General features: G+C 41.9%; 2 protein-coding genes across 2 annotated transcripts in view; one reads left to right on the top strand and one right to left on the bottom strand.

Annotated features, from left to right (window-relative positions):
• Nucleotides 1–10,685, top strand: part of BACH2 (BACH transcriptional regulator 2) — a 277,018-nt gene extending 266,333 nt beyond the window's left edge. The window contains exons 7-8 of the transcript XR_012667612.1: nucleotides 9,151–9,260; nucleotides 9,898–10,685. The gene's annotated coding sequence lies outside the window, so the exon portion shown is untranslated. The remainder of the gene's footprint in view (nucleotides 1–9,150; nucleotides 9,261–9,897) is intronic.
• On the bottom strand, nucleotides 6,274–7,842 carry GJA10 (gap junction protein alpha 10). The gene has a single exon (XM_048846231.2). It carries the CDS (start codon nucleotides 7,840–7,842, stop codon nucleotides 6,274–6,276), a length of 1,569 nt encoding a protein of 522 aa, XP_048702188.2.
• Nucleotides 10,686–12,224: the final 1,539 nt, after the last annotated feature.

The raw sequence follows: 12,224 nt of genomic DNA, 5'->3' as shown, positions 1-12,224 counted from the left end.
ACTGCCAGCTCCCCGCTCCCCATTGGGAGCACAGCAGCTGACCGGATTCCAAGCACGGATCTCCCTGCCGGAAGCCTGGCTGTCTCCCCCCACTCCGCTCCTGGGCTCTCCAGCCCCTTCCAGGAATGGGGCAGCTGCACCAGGCTTCTCAGCTCCTTCTTCCCCAGCGGGAATGGGGCAGCTGACTGGACACCACATGCAGATCTCCCAGCCAGGAGCCCAGCTGCCCCACCAGGCTCTCCGCTCCCCACTGGGTAATTACTGCGATGGCTGTAAATCGACCTAACATAGTTTATAAACATAAGTTTATAATGTAGACATACCCTCAGCAACTAATGGGATCAAGCTCAAATAGGGTGTGTCTACACTATAAACACTATTCCATGCATTAGCTCCACTTTTCTTTATTTTTGTTCTTGCTGTATCCCAGTCAGCAAGGGTAAGTGATCTTGTCCTTCCACTCATGGTTGCTTGGAAAGTAAATTTCTCCTCTCTCCCCTTCTTCACTGTTTCAAGGGAGAATTCTGATACCTCATTTTCTGCTCCCCATTGAGAAGTTTCAGGTAACTCCTACGCCATGAACCAAATAGCTCCAGGTTGCCTGGCATTCGGTGTAGACAAGCACATTGCACTCGCTTGCTCCTGGACACAGACATGGGAGAAGTTCTACTGAAATCAGTAGGCCTCCTCATGAGAGTAAAGTTACAGGCATAAAGGTGTGCAGGATCAGATCCTTCACTGGCCCACTTTGTGTCTGATCTAGTTAATATCACAATGAACCCAAAGGTTAAAATATCACTAGTGTAGAAAGTAAGGACTCAAGCCTCAGTAAACCCTCACTCATGAACATAATTGTGTTGAAGTCAATGGGTCTTCGCACTGACATCAATGTGACTACTTGTCCAAGGGCGGTCTACTGATCTTAGGAAGACTTGCAGGATCAGGCCCTGAGGCAGGATTCCATTTTCCCCTCAGTTACATGGCTGCAATCCCCCTTGATTAAAATGGGGATGGGGGGTTATAGCTGTGTAGCTGAGGGCAGATCGGGCCCAGAAAAGCTAGGTGTAATCTTCCATGTGAGTCCTGGGCAGCGGTTAAGATGGAGCCATATCGATGTCCCGATTTCCCTGCTGCACTGCAAAGGTTCTGTGGGAGCTGATGAAATTCCCCACTACTGTGGTTTTGGAACCTCTGCGGCTGATCATTCTTGTTGATGTCAGCATCCACGTAGATGACGAACTCCCTGAGTCAGCTGAGGACTTCATGACAACAATGATAGCCATGAGACTATCCTAGCTTGTTGCAAGCTCACTCATACAGCAGGTCATACTGTAGTTGTTGTGTTTGGATTAGGTGAAGGCAACTGAAAATTATACAAAAAGAAAAGGAGGACTTGTGGCACCTTAGAGAGTAACCAATTTATTTGAGCATAAGCTTACTGAATACATCCGATGAAGTGAGCTGTAGCTCACGAAAGCTTATGCTGAAATAAATTGGTTAGTCTCTACGGTGCCACAAGTCCTCCTTTTCTTTTTGCGAATACAGACTAACACGGCTGCGACTCTGAAACCTGAAAATTATACCTGTATCATGGACTGAATATTCTCTCCCAACTTTGTGGCTGTGGTACTTCTCTCCTGTCAGAATGAAGGGCCCATTTTGGTGGACTGGCCTTATAGGGTAATGGAACTAAAGGATTTTCAGGGAACTGTGAAGGAAAATGTTGTTTCTCCAAAGGATTGCTCTGTCCAGAGGATATTTTAACAATCTTTTGACCTCCCCTACCGAAGTGTCCCCTTGATGTTCTCTTTCCCAGGTTCAGTCTTCCAGGTTTATGAATCACCTCTGACAAATGAAGTATATAGGCTGCTCATGGTAAAAGTCTTGGATAAAAGCTGTGTAAAGATTTTTAAAATTCTTATGACATGGCTGTGCGTGAAGCAAAGGAATGGCTCTTAATCTCTACCAAGTTTCAGACAGGGGTTCTTTAGACAGCTTGACTAATCAGGACTGTCTCTGCTCAATGACTGGTCTGAGTCCCACATCTGGTGATGAAATTCATTGTTTTGCAAATATAATCTATCTGATCCAGAGCAATGCATTAGCATTCATGAGAACAGAGCTGTATCCCAAGTGGCAAACTCAGTTTAGGACAGCATTGCTTAGAGGTACTCCAGATGTTGAAGAACTTTGTGCTAGATCTATGTTTAGGGTCCAATTTTTTCCTGACTGGTGAGGGCCAGTTGGGAAGTACTAGGAAGATGCTGCTAGTCTCCTTGACCGTTGTCAATCTGCGTAGAAATTTGTGTTTGGCCAGGAGGCTGCACTGGTTATATTGGTCAATGATCTCCTGGTAATGGATAATATCAAGCATCTATGATGATATTGTTAGTTCTGCCAGCTGCCTTCAATATCCCTAATCATGGGATGTTGTTGACTCACATTCAGGCCCTAGCAGCAGTGGATGGCATTGATTTTTTGTAAATTCAAACTTTTTTATCTGAGAGAGAGATTGGACAGCAGTTGTAGGCAATTGATTTGCTTCTCCTAGGAATCTCAAATATGGGGTGCAACAGGGTTCTATCTATAATGAGGAGGAGTACTTGTGGCACCTTAGAGACTAACAAATTTATTTGAGCATAAGCTTTAGTGAGCTACAGCTCACTTCATCGGATGCATTCAGTGGAAAATACAGTGGGGAGATGTTATATACACAGAGCACATGAAACAATGGGTGTTACCATATACACTGTAACAAGAGTGATCAGATAAGGTGAGCTATTACCAGCAGGAGAGTGATTACAGACCTAAAAGTGATAATTCTTCAACAAAAAAACTTCAAAAACAGACTCCAGTGAAAGACTGCTGAATTGGAATTAATTTGCAAACTGGATACAATTAATTTAGGCTTGAATAAAGACTGGGAGTGGATGTGTCATTACACAAAGTAAAACTATTTCCCCATGTTTATTTCCACACACACACACACTGTTCACACATTTTTGTCAACTGCTGGAAAGGGCCCACCTTGATTATCACAACAAAAGGTTCCCTTCTCCCCTCCCCCTCCCCCCCCCAGCTCTCCTGCTGGTAATAGCTCACCTTACCTGATCACTCTTGTTACAGTGTGTATGGTAACACCCATTGTTTCATGTTTTCTGTGTATATAAAATCTCCCCACTGTATTTTCCACTGCATGCATCCAATGAAGTGAGCTGTAGCTCACGAAAGCTTATGCTCAAATAAATTGGTTAGTCTCTACGGTGCCACAAGTACTCCTTTTCTTTGTGTGGATTCAGACTAACACGGCTGCTACTCTGAAATCTATAATGAGGGGCTCATGGAAGGATTAACGGGGCAGAGACTGTGATATTTTCAGATGCAGATGATAACCAGCTTGGCTCTATCTCATCCAATTGAGGTTGATGTGCCTTAATCAAAATCTGGTAGAGATTAGGGCATAGATGAAAGGAAAAAAAATCTATCTGAGACCTATTCTAGCCAAGATAGAGGTGATGGTGGTAGTTTGGGGAAGTAATCAAAAAAGACAGAAGAGATAATATCAACCCCTTTGTCTGAGGGTGTTTTCCCTCCATTGGTTGCCCAAATTAGAAATTTTTTTGATCAATGGCAATGCAGAGTGGAGAAGTATATTTCTGGCTGTTTAAATTGTTGTTTGAAAATGTATTTAGGTTTTGTGCTGTGCAGATTTATCAGGTTTCAGGGTGGCAATTCTTTGTCTGAATTATTATTTTAAGTCATTATTAAACAGAAGTAGAAATAGCCGTTTTTGTACTTCAGTTTAAATTTTTTGATTTTTTTCATTTTTGTTGCCTTATATTAAGATCAAATAATTTAATCTTCTCAATGCTCCTGACAGGGAAGTAGGTAAATAATACCATTTTTAAAAAATCTAAACCTTATTGTATGGTAAAACTCCCACTGATGTAAATGGGAACAAAATTTGGCCAATACTAAGTACTTTTTACAATTCCAACCATAATGTATAGAAATCATAAGGATAGGGAGGCATTAGACACATTATGGTATAGTTTTTTTGATTTCCTAGGGCAACAGTTTTTTGTGGTGCATTGGAAAATTTTTATTGTTCTTCATCAAGTCTCTTAGCAATATTTGTACCAAATAGCATTTGCTGCAATAGTGATCAAATTGTATGTAACAGCATGTCTGCCTTGCGATCTCATGGACACATTGTAGGCAGGTAGTGACAGATTAGCTGATGTGTGTATACAAATTTCAAAATGCTGGTGACATTCACACAGATAGTGATCCATGAAGGGTGTTTACCACAAACACTTGCATGCTGAGCAAGGTGTGCTGCTTTCAAGAACATTGAAATTGTTTAGTTTTGCAAGTTGAATATAATTCTTTCGAAGACCTGACCCAAAAGGCAAAATAGCAGCTATTGTCATGCCCTGTATTTAAGAATGGCAGGCAAGGCTGTCATTAATTTTCATTAAGATGCTGCTTAAATTCTGTCTTGTTTGTTCTGGTTTTACTGTTTACCTTTTAAATAATCCCATTCTATTATATTCCAGTCCTTATGCTGCACTTATCATCATAGTATCTGAATGCCTACCAGTAGTGCATTAAGCATCATGACTAACATCTATCATGTGTTTTTTCTCTCATCCTCTCTCCATGGGAGAAGCATGTGCAGTGGAGTGTCTTGTTTTGGTAGGGGTTTTGGTTTGTTTTTTAGAAATATGCCTGTTGCTATGTATTTATATAGCACAGTCAAAGAAAATGAACTTTGTACGTGTAATGGGAGGTTTGTCTAGTTCCTGAGGGAGTTCATTCCACAGACAGATTGCCCCTGAAAAAGCTCTGACTCCTGCACAGATGAGCTTTACCCTTATCATAGAGAGTCCCACTGTGCGAGAGGATCATAGTTGTTATCCAGTGTTTTCATCCTGGAGCACTATGCAGTTTTTCAGATATTCTGGGCCCAGGCCATAGAGCTCCTTGAAGATAAGGACCCAGACCTTGAACTTGATTCGGAATTCTATGACAAGTCACTGTAGGGAGCAGAGGACAGGTATGATTTGCTTGTGATAGCCTGTGTTGCTGAGGAGAAAAGAGACCTCAGACTCAAGCAGACACAGAAAACCAGCAAGATGGACTCTGATCCCTCTCTCCCTCCAGTATTGGAAACAACAAAGGGGAAAATGATGACACTGTATTTAAGAGAATGAGAATTTTCTTCTGTATGGTATTTGCTGATTGTCTATACGTTATAGAGACTATGGCACAATTGAAACTGGCGAATACAAATGGTAATGTGCTGAATAATGTACAAATATACTTTCTGCTCATTAGGCAGAGGTTCAGACATACATTTTTAATGTGTAAAAAGGTTAGTTATTAAAGAATGGGGGAAATGGAATGACATGTATTCAAGGGCCCACAGTGTTTTGAGAGTAAGCTTGTTTTCTTTTAAAATCATTTTTACCTCAGATGGTATAAGATAATATCTGAAGGTCTGCAGATCCATACTTACTGTGCCCCCACCCCCAAGCCAGTGAGCCTGACGAAGGGTTTGCAACTGCTGGGCTTAAGCTATTTTAAAATTCAACTTTGTTGGCATCTGGATCCAAACTACAATTGTTTATTAAAATCAAAAGTAAACAAGCTAGTTTCAGACAGATTGTGTGGTTACGGAATATGAACAGGTGCTAAATATGAAATTACCCACTTGCGGTATTATTCAGTGTTTTATGGCAAAAAAAACAACCCTAATCTAGCAGAAATTTTACATTTTTGATAAAGATTTAACAATCTAATTTAGGCAATGGTTTAACCCAAAGTTACAGTCCAAGAGAAATCCTGCCCCCTGAAGCTGAGGGGAATTTTCTCATTGATTTCAGTGGGGGCCAGGATTTTAATTTCTTGTATTGTAAAGAAACCCAGAGTGGAATGAACCTCTACTAGGATATGGTAAAATCCTTTAAAGATCAATTGGGGGATATATTTATATTGTTTAAATATATAAGAAACCTCAGTGACCGAAGCCAATAAAGTGATGAATGATCTGTTACTGGTAATATTCACTTTAGAGGCAAAAGACAATCCCATTTAAGCAGAGAGAGAGGTTGATTTGAAACCTTCAAGGATTGTGAGGGATGTGGTCATGTGAGGCATGAGGCCAGGTATGTTGTTTGTTACTGTATCGGAACAACTTCCCAGCCACATCCTGGCCATCCTGAGGCCTCGCCTAAGGCTCAGACGCCCTCCGAAGAGCAGTAAGTCACACTAGCGGCTATAGAGGGCAGGACACTTGGCTCTACTTACCATGGACATTCTACGTCCCGTTGCACAAGGGGGTGGTGGGGTGATGGGCGGGCTGCTCTCCTCTCTGCATTTGGCTTCAGAGCTGGAGCCATTCCTGGAGTCAGAGCTCTCCGAGTCACTGGCCAGCTGGCTCTCAGACAGCACCCTAGACAGGAAGCTGGCCTTGCGATTGCCCTGATAATGCCCGCTGTCCGGAGAGTCACCGCGATCGTCCCCATAGTCTTTGCAGCTGCCCACCCGGCTGTGTTTGCGGAGTATATTGCGGGGGGCTTGGGGGATCTCCAGCGGACCGGCACGAGTGGGTGTCTTGGCTGGCTGCACGGGATTCCTGGGCAGCTCTGGGATGTGCTGTTCATTCCCTGGGCAGCTCTCCATGTCCTGCTGGGGCTGCTTGTGGGTCTCCTCGCTGCTGGAGGAAGGGTGACGGGATGGCTGTCCCAGGTGCTGGTTGGAGAGCTGTCTATAGTGCTGCTCCCTCTCGCAGGGGTTTTCCGGGTGCTTGTAGAGGCAAGGGACCTGTCCATGGTGCTGCTCACTTCTAGACCTATCTGTGCTGCACCGGCGCTGCTCAGCACCCATCCCTACTGCCTGCTGGCATTGATCAGCAGGTGCCTGGAGCACTTTGTATCCTTGCACTGGGGGCAGATAAACAGGCAGCCCACCCTGCTGGTTTGGCAAAAGTTTATAGCTGCTCTGGGGGGAGGAATTGCTCATGATGCAAACTTGCTGCACCACCGAGTTCTTCTTCAAGGTGCAAATGCTTGTCTCCTCTGCCATCACTGCCTCTCTTCTCTGCCTCCCATGCAGGGTCTTCTTTATCTTCCTTATCCCCAGGTGGATAATCTCTAGGATGTTCAGGAACAGGGAGACAGCTGCGATGCTATGCATGAAAATCATAAAGATGGTCTTCTCTGTGGGTCTGGACACAAAACAATCAACCGTGTTGGGGCAGGGAGGACGAGTACATTTGTAAAGGGGATACATTTGAAGCCCATATAAAAGATACTGACCTATCATAAAGCCCACTTCCACCGCTGAGCGGGTCAAGATATGCAGGATGTAGGTGCGCAATAGGGACCCTCTCAAGGGCGCTTTGTTCACTTTCTTCTGTTCTTCTAACTTCCTCAACTCCCTCTCCATTCTCTTGTGCTCCTCTGGGACAGGTTCCAGTTCTTCCAGCTGGGCTCTAAGATGGGTTTTCTTCTTCTGCCTCTCTTTCTCAAGGGCCCTAAGTCTATAAAGTGCATGTCCCATGTACACTAGGGATGGGGAAGAGACAAAGATGATCTGTAGCACCCAGTATCTGATTAAAGAGATGGGGAAGGCTTTGTCATAACAAACGTTGCTGCAGCCAGGTTGCTCTGTGTTACAAATGAACTCAGACTGCTCGTCATCCCAAACATCTTCAGCAGCCACTCCCAGCACCAGCATCCGGAATATGAAAAGGATAGTGAGCCAGATTTTTCCCACGATGGTGGAGTGGATGTGCACTTCCTCAAGGATGCTGCCTAGCAAGTTCCAATCCCCCATCATCAGAGGCTCATGTCTGAAATGGAAAATCCCATGTCATTAAAGCATCCCACATTAAGCTGGATTTCTATAGGAACTGGAGCTTTTCAGCTATGTTCAATAACGCTTTTTCATATTTCCTTATGACACACCCATGAGGGAAGAGATTTTAAAAGTTCCTGAGTTTTCCAATAAATGGCTCATTACTACACGCACCAAATTAACATCATATTAAGGATGTGGGTGAGAGATACAAAGGCAAGATCATACTTCGACCTTAGAGGCTGATTTCAGTGATAAACTTTTGAAGCTTTCCTCACTTACTGGTTTACATCACATCCTTACTATTACGGAAGCAGTTGGTTTTCTTTTTCATCATCATTGTTCATATAATCGTGCTATAGCTGGCAGCAGCTTCACCCACTCAATTTCTGTGGCAGTGGTTCTGCCTTTGGCTTTGAATGCGAGACAGCCACAGCAGTGTGGCGATAACTCAAGCCGGCAAACTAAGCCCATTGACGGTACTTTGAAAAGTAGGCCTGACATGAGACTTTTATTGCTAATACCTTACATCCATAATAGAGCCTTTCATTCATTGGCTTCCTACCAACTATGGGCACAAACCTGAAGTTTTCATGAAGGCTCCAACCCTGCAAACATTTGAGCACATATCTAACTTTACACCTCTGGGTAGTCTCATTCAGTTCAACAGGAATACTCACATAATCACATGCAGGATGGGGGGCCTTAGATTTTATTAGGGCAAAGTCTTACTGCAGTCAGTGGGGCTTTGGCTTGATCACTAATTTTAGGATTTGTGAGTATCTTTACAGATAGAATGGGGAACACAACTGAGTGGTATAAAGACTTTTATCAGTGAGTGTGGGAAAGTCCATTAATTAGCTGAAGTCCAAAGGCCCTTGTGCTCTTCACCAAATGGGACCTAAATTCTGCAACAAGAGCCCTTGGTTTCTGGGGCACCTCAGTGCAGCTGATTATGGAAATTCTGTGGGAGCTTCATATAAGTTCCCAAATTGATATTTTAAAAAAATGTAATGTGAACATGGATGTTATATTCAGTATCACTTCCCTTATATTTTACTAACATGGTAAAATACTGGAAGCTACTGGAACCTCATTTACACTAGGGCTCTCACTTGTGCTTATACCAGTTTAGCTGAACTGGTCCTAGCACTGGTGGGAATTTTTTTGCTAAAATTCCTTAGTGTAGGCAGTGGAAGATGTACAAGTGTGGCTTTTACTAGCCTGAGACTTTGAGAGTATGTTCAAATGTTTTTTCTTTGTGTTTCTTCTCTCTCATACAAACAGTGTTTAAATGAAGTTATAAATTGTTCTTCACTGCTAATGTTGAAGAACAAATTCCAATAGAACATCCTAGGAGTAGAGAACATCTTGACCTTTGGAGGAGGAAAAAACAGGTGGGTTTATCTGTGTAGGGAACCTAAGCCATATTTGGATTTAGACTTGAGTAACTTTAGTTGGCCAAATGTTTAATGAAAGTTCGATTACTAGGAGATGTTTGAAGCAGCTTTCTGGTTCGTAGGCAAAAGGTTATTAGAATAAGGTCATCCACTTGCCATAGACTTTGCCCCACCTCTTAGAGTTCTTTTCCCAGCGTCTTAACTCACTGTCACGAGGATGTGTGGGAATGTGTGGATAAGTAAACACTGACAAGTTATCAATTATATTTAAACAATGAAGACAGTGATGTCTTTGGCCTAAGTGAAAGTCTGTCTATCCTCAACACATGGTACTTTCTTGTATCCTGTTTTCAAGAGACATTCATTTGTGGTTATTGTTAAAGACATGCACACGCTAACCTGGAATCTTTGATGTGACTTCAAGATCAAGATGACAGGTCATTGGCTCACATCAAATTACAACTACCAGCCTCTAACATCTAATTGGCCTGTGAAGATATTGACGTATCCCCTGAGGCGGAGCAAGGACATTGATCACTACAAAAGACTAAACTTTGTAGACAGAAAGGGAGGGAGGTGATCTATTGCATCAACAAGGACACCCAGAGTTGTTATATCCTGTTTTCTTCCCTAGACTGGCCATCCAAAGAACAAGAGGTGAAAGACTGACCATCTGCTAAGCCAAGCCTGAAGTCTACAACTGAGAGAGAGGAGAGACCAAACTCTCCCTCCCCCACATGCAAAAAATCTTCATTTCATCCTAATGATACCAGTAAATATCAACTTAGTTCCAAACTAATACCAATCATATGAACTGAAGACTTTTAGTATGTGTGAAAATCCTTCTGCAGAGCAATTGAAGAACACTAGAATAGCTCCAAGTTCCATTAGTACAAGTGTGTGTGTGTGTCTTTCTTTCTCTTTGTTTGCCACTAACTGTTCCCCAAAGTAGACACTACACCCCTTAGTCTGTTACCTACTCAGCAAGAGATCTCTGGGTTAAATGCGTGTCGTTCTAAGGAGTATGGGATTCTAGAAATAATTTTGTATTTGTGCCAGACTGCCAGAAAGATATGAACATTGTCTTCAAGTGGGGTGGGGAAACAGATTAAATAAACCACAGTTTGATGTAGTTTCTGTGAACAGTAAAACTCAACAAGAGAAGGCCAAAGGAGGAAGTTACTAGGAAATCAGCAAAATTGCTGAAATCAAGGGGAACAGTTTATCCCCTTATCCTTCCTGTGACATACTAAGATAATTGTTTTCCTTAATTTATCATTTGATTTAGTTACTTACTGTAGTAATTGACAAGCCAGATAAATTAAACCATCAATGTATTGCTTATACTTTAATTATAATCTTGATTTGATTATTGCATTTTTATTGTAAACTTGGTGATAAGTTAAATTAGCTAGTGACATTTTGCTTAAACTCACATTTGTTTGCTAACTGCATGCTTAATCTTTTAATAAATGGATAAAAGATCTGCTGGAATGGTTTATCTCCCAAAACTTCAACACAAACAAAGTAATGTATGTAGAGATAAAAGGTGAAGCTATTAAAATAATTCCTGAACCATCATAAATTTTAATTATTTAAAATAACACCCAATTATCCCTCCAACTGGGTCTTTAAAGAAAGCAAGAGGCAGTTGGGAGGGGGGAGGTCTTGAGAGTGGTATCTGTCTCTAACCATAGAGATAACACAACCAGTAGATGGTAGAAGTGGTTTTGTGCTGACAAAAAATGAGAATTCTGACAATGGCTCATTGTTACAGTACTTATAGTCTTGGCTGAAAACTCTCAGTAACATGCACTATACTAATAAGCCACATTCTTTCGGTCTTTCTAGCCATCTTCACATTTCTGATCCTCTTTGGGCCACTCTCTCAGCATTTCAAGGTGCTCTGGACTTTTCTTTTCTTTCTACATCTTTTATGGTTAGGGATGACTGGAAAACAAGAATTCCATTTTCATGGAAAATGTTTGAGATGTTGGGATTTGTTTTCATTCCAATGTGGAATGAAACAGACATTTCAGAAATGTTGAATGAAAAGTTGAGGGGGAGAGGCTAACTACCCTCACCCTCCAAGATTGGAACAGGGACTTCAACATTGGTATCTCACATTTCAGGTGAGTACCTTACCTACTCAGAGCCTTGGCTATTCTGGTCCTTTCCTCTAGCTCTCTGATTTAGAACAGAAATTCTGTCCTGAACTTGAGAAAGTTTCTGTTTCCTGACTATTTGAATCCTCACTTGAACTTTCCTTTTGACACTGAGAATTTGTTCAGAAAACCTAATTATTCTGGGTATTCTATTAGCTTTCCTGACGTATCTGGGATACCTTCTCTGCTCCACTCCACCAGAGACATGGGAAATCTTCAGAAGAAAATAGTAATGAATTTTCCCTCTCTTTGTGGAATATTGTCTGGGTATTTCTTATGCTATATAACATATTTCTATTAAATTAAATATATTATTATATAATGTCAGAATCCACAGAAATCTAGGGAGAGAAAAGGTTTGCCAAATTCTAGAAAATGTTACATCACAAGCTTTTTTAATGACCTATTTTTCAGATCTTGCAAATGAGATGCATAATCTGTGAATTCAACAAGAACAGTAATGCCATGTTAGCAAACTCCCCTAGACATCAGTGAATTCAATCAAATTATAAAATATCCAGCAGTAAAGCGGAAGATCCAGTGATACACCTAATCACAAGCTTCCACTCCTAAGGCATTCAAGGGGCTGTGTATTCCATAGTGGTGTTTGCTGATGCATCGGATTTTGTTACTGCACAGCTTCCCTGGAAAGGTGATTCACCCTATGGAAGGTGCAGCAGTGAAACTAAGAAATTTCATGTAACATTTGCTGGGTTGCAAGAGCCTGATCTAATGCTTGTTGAAGTCAGTGGGCTTGGATCAGGCCCTAAGTGAGATGCTGGCTTTTAAATGCAAC

Source organism: Caretta caretta, chromosome 3 (assembly GCF_965140235.1).
Source record: "Caretta caretta isolate rCarCar2 chromosome 3, rCarCar1.hap1, whole genome shotgun sequence".
NCBI lineage: Eukaryota > Metazoa > Chordata > Testudines > Cheloniidae > Caretta > Caretta caretta.
The sequence above is the reverse complement of the archived record's forward strand: the minus strand, read 5'-3'. Positions and strand labels throughout refer to the sequence as shown.

Excerpts from the sequence above, each read along its gene's own strand:
- GJA10 (XM_048846231.2), bottom strand. The coding sequence starts at position 7,842 with ATGGGGGATTGGAACTTGCTAGGCAGCATCCTTGAGGAAGTGCACATC.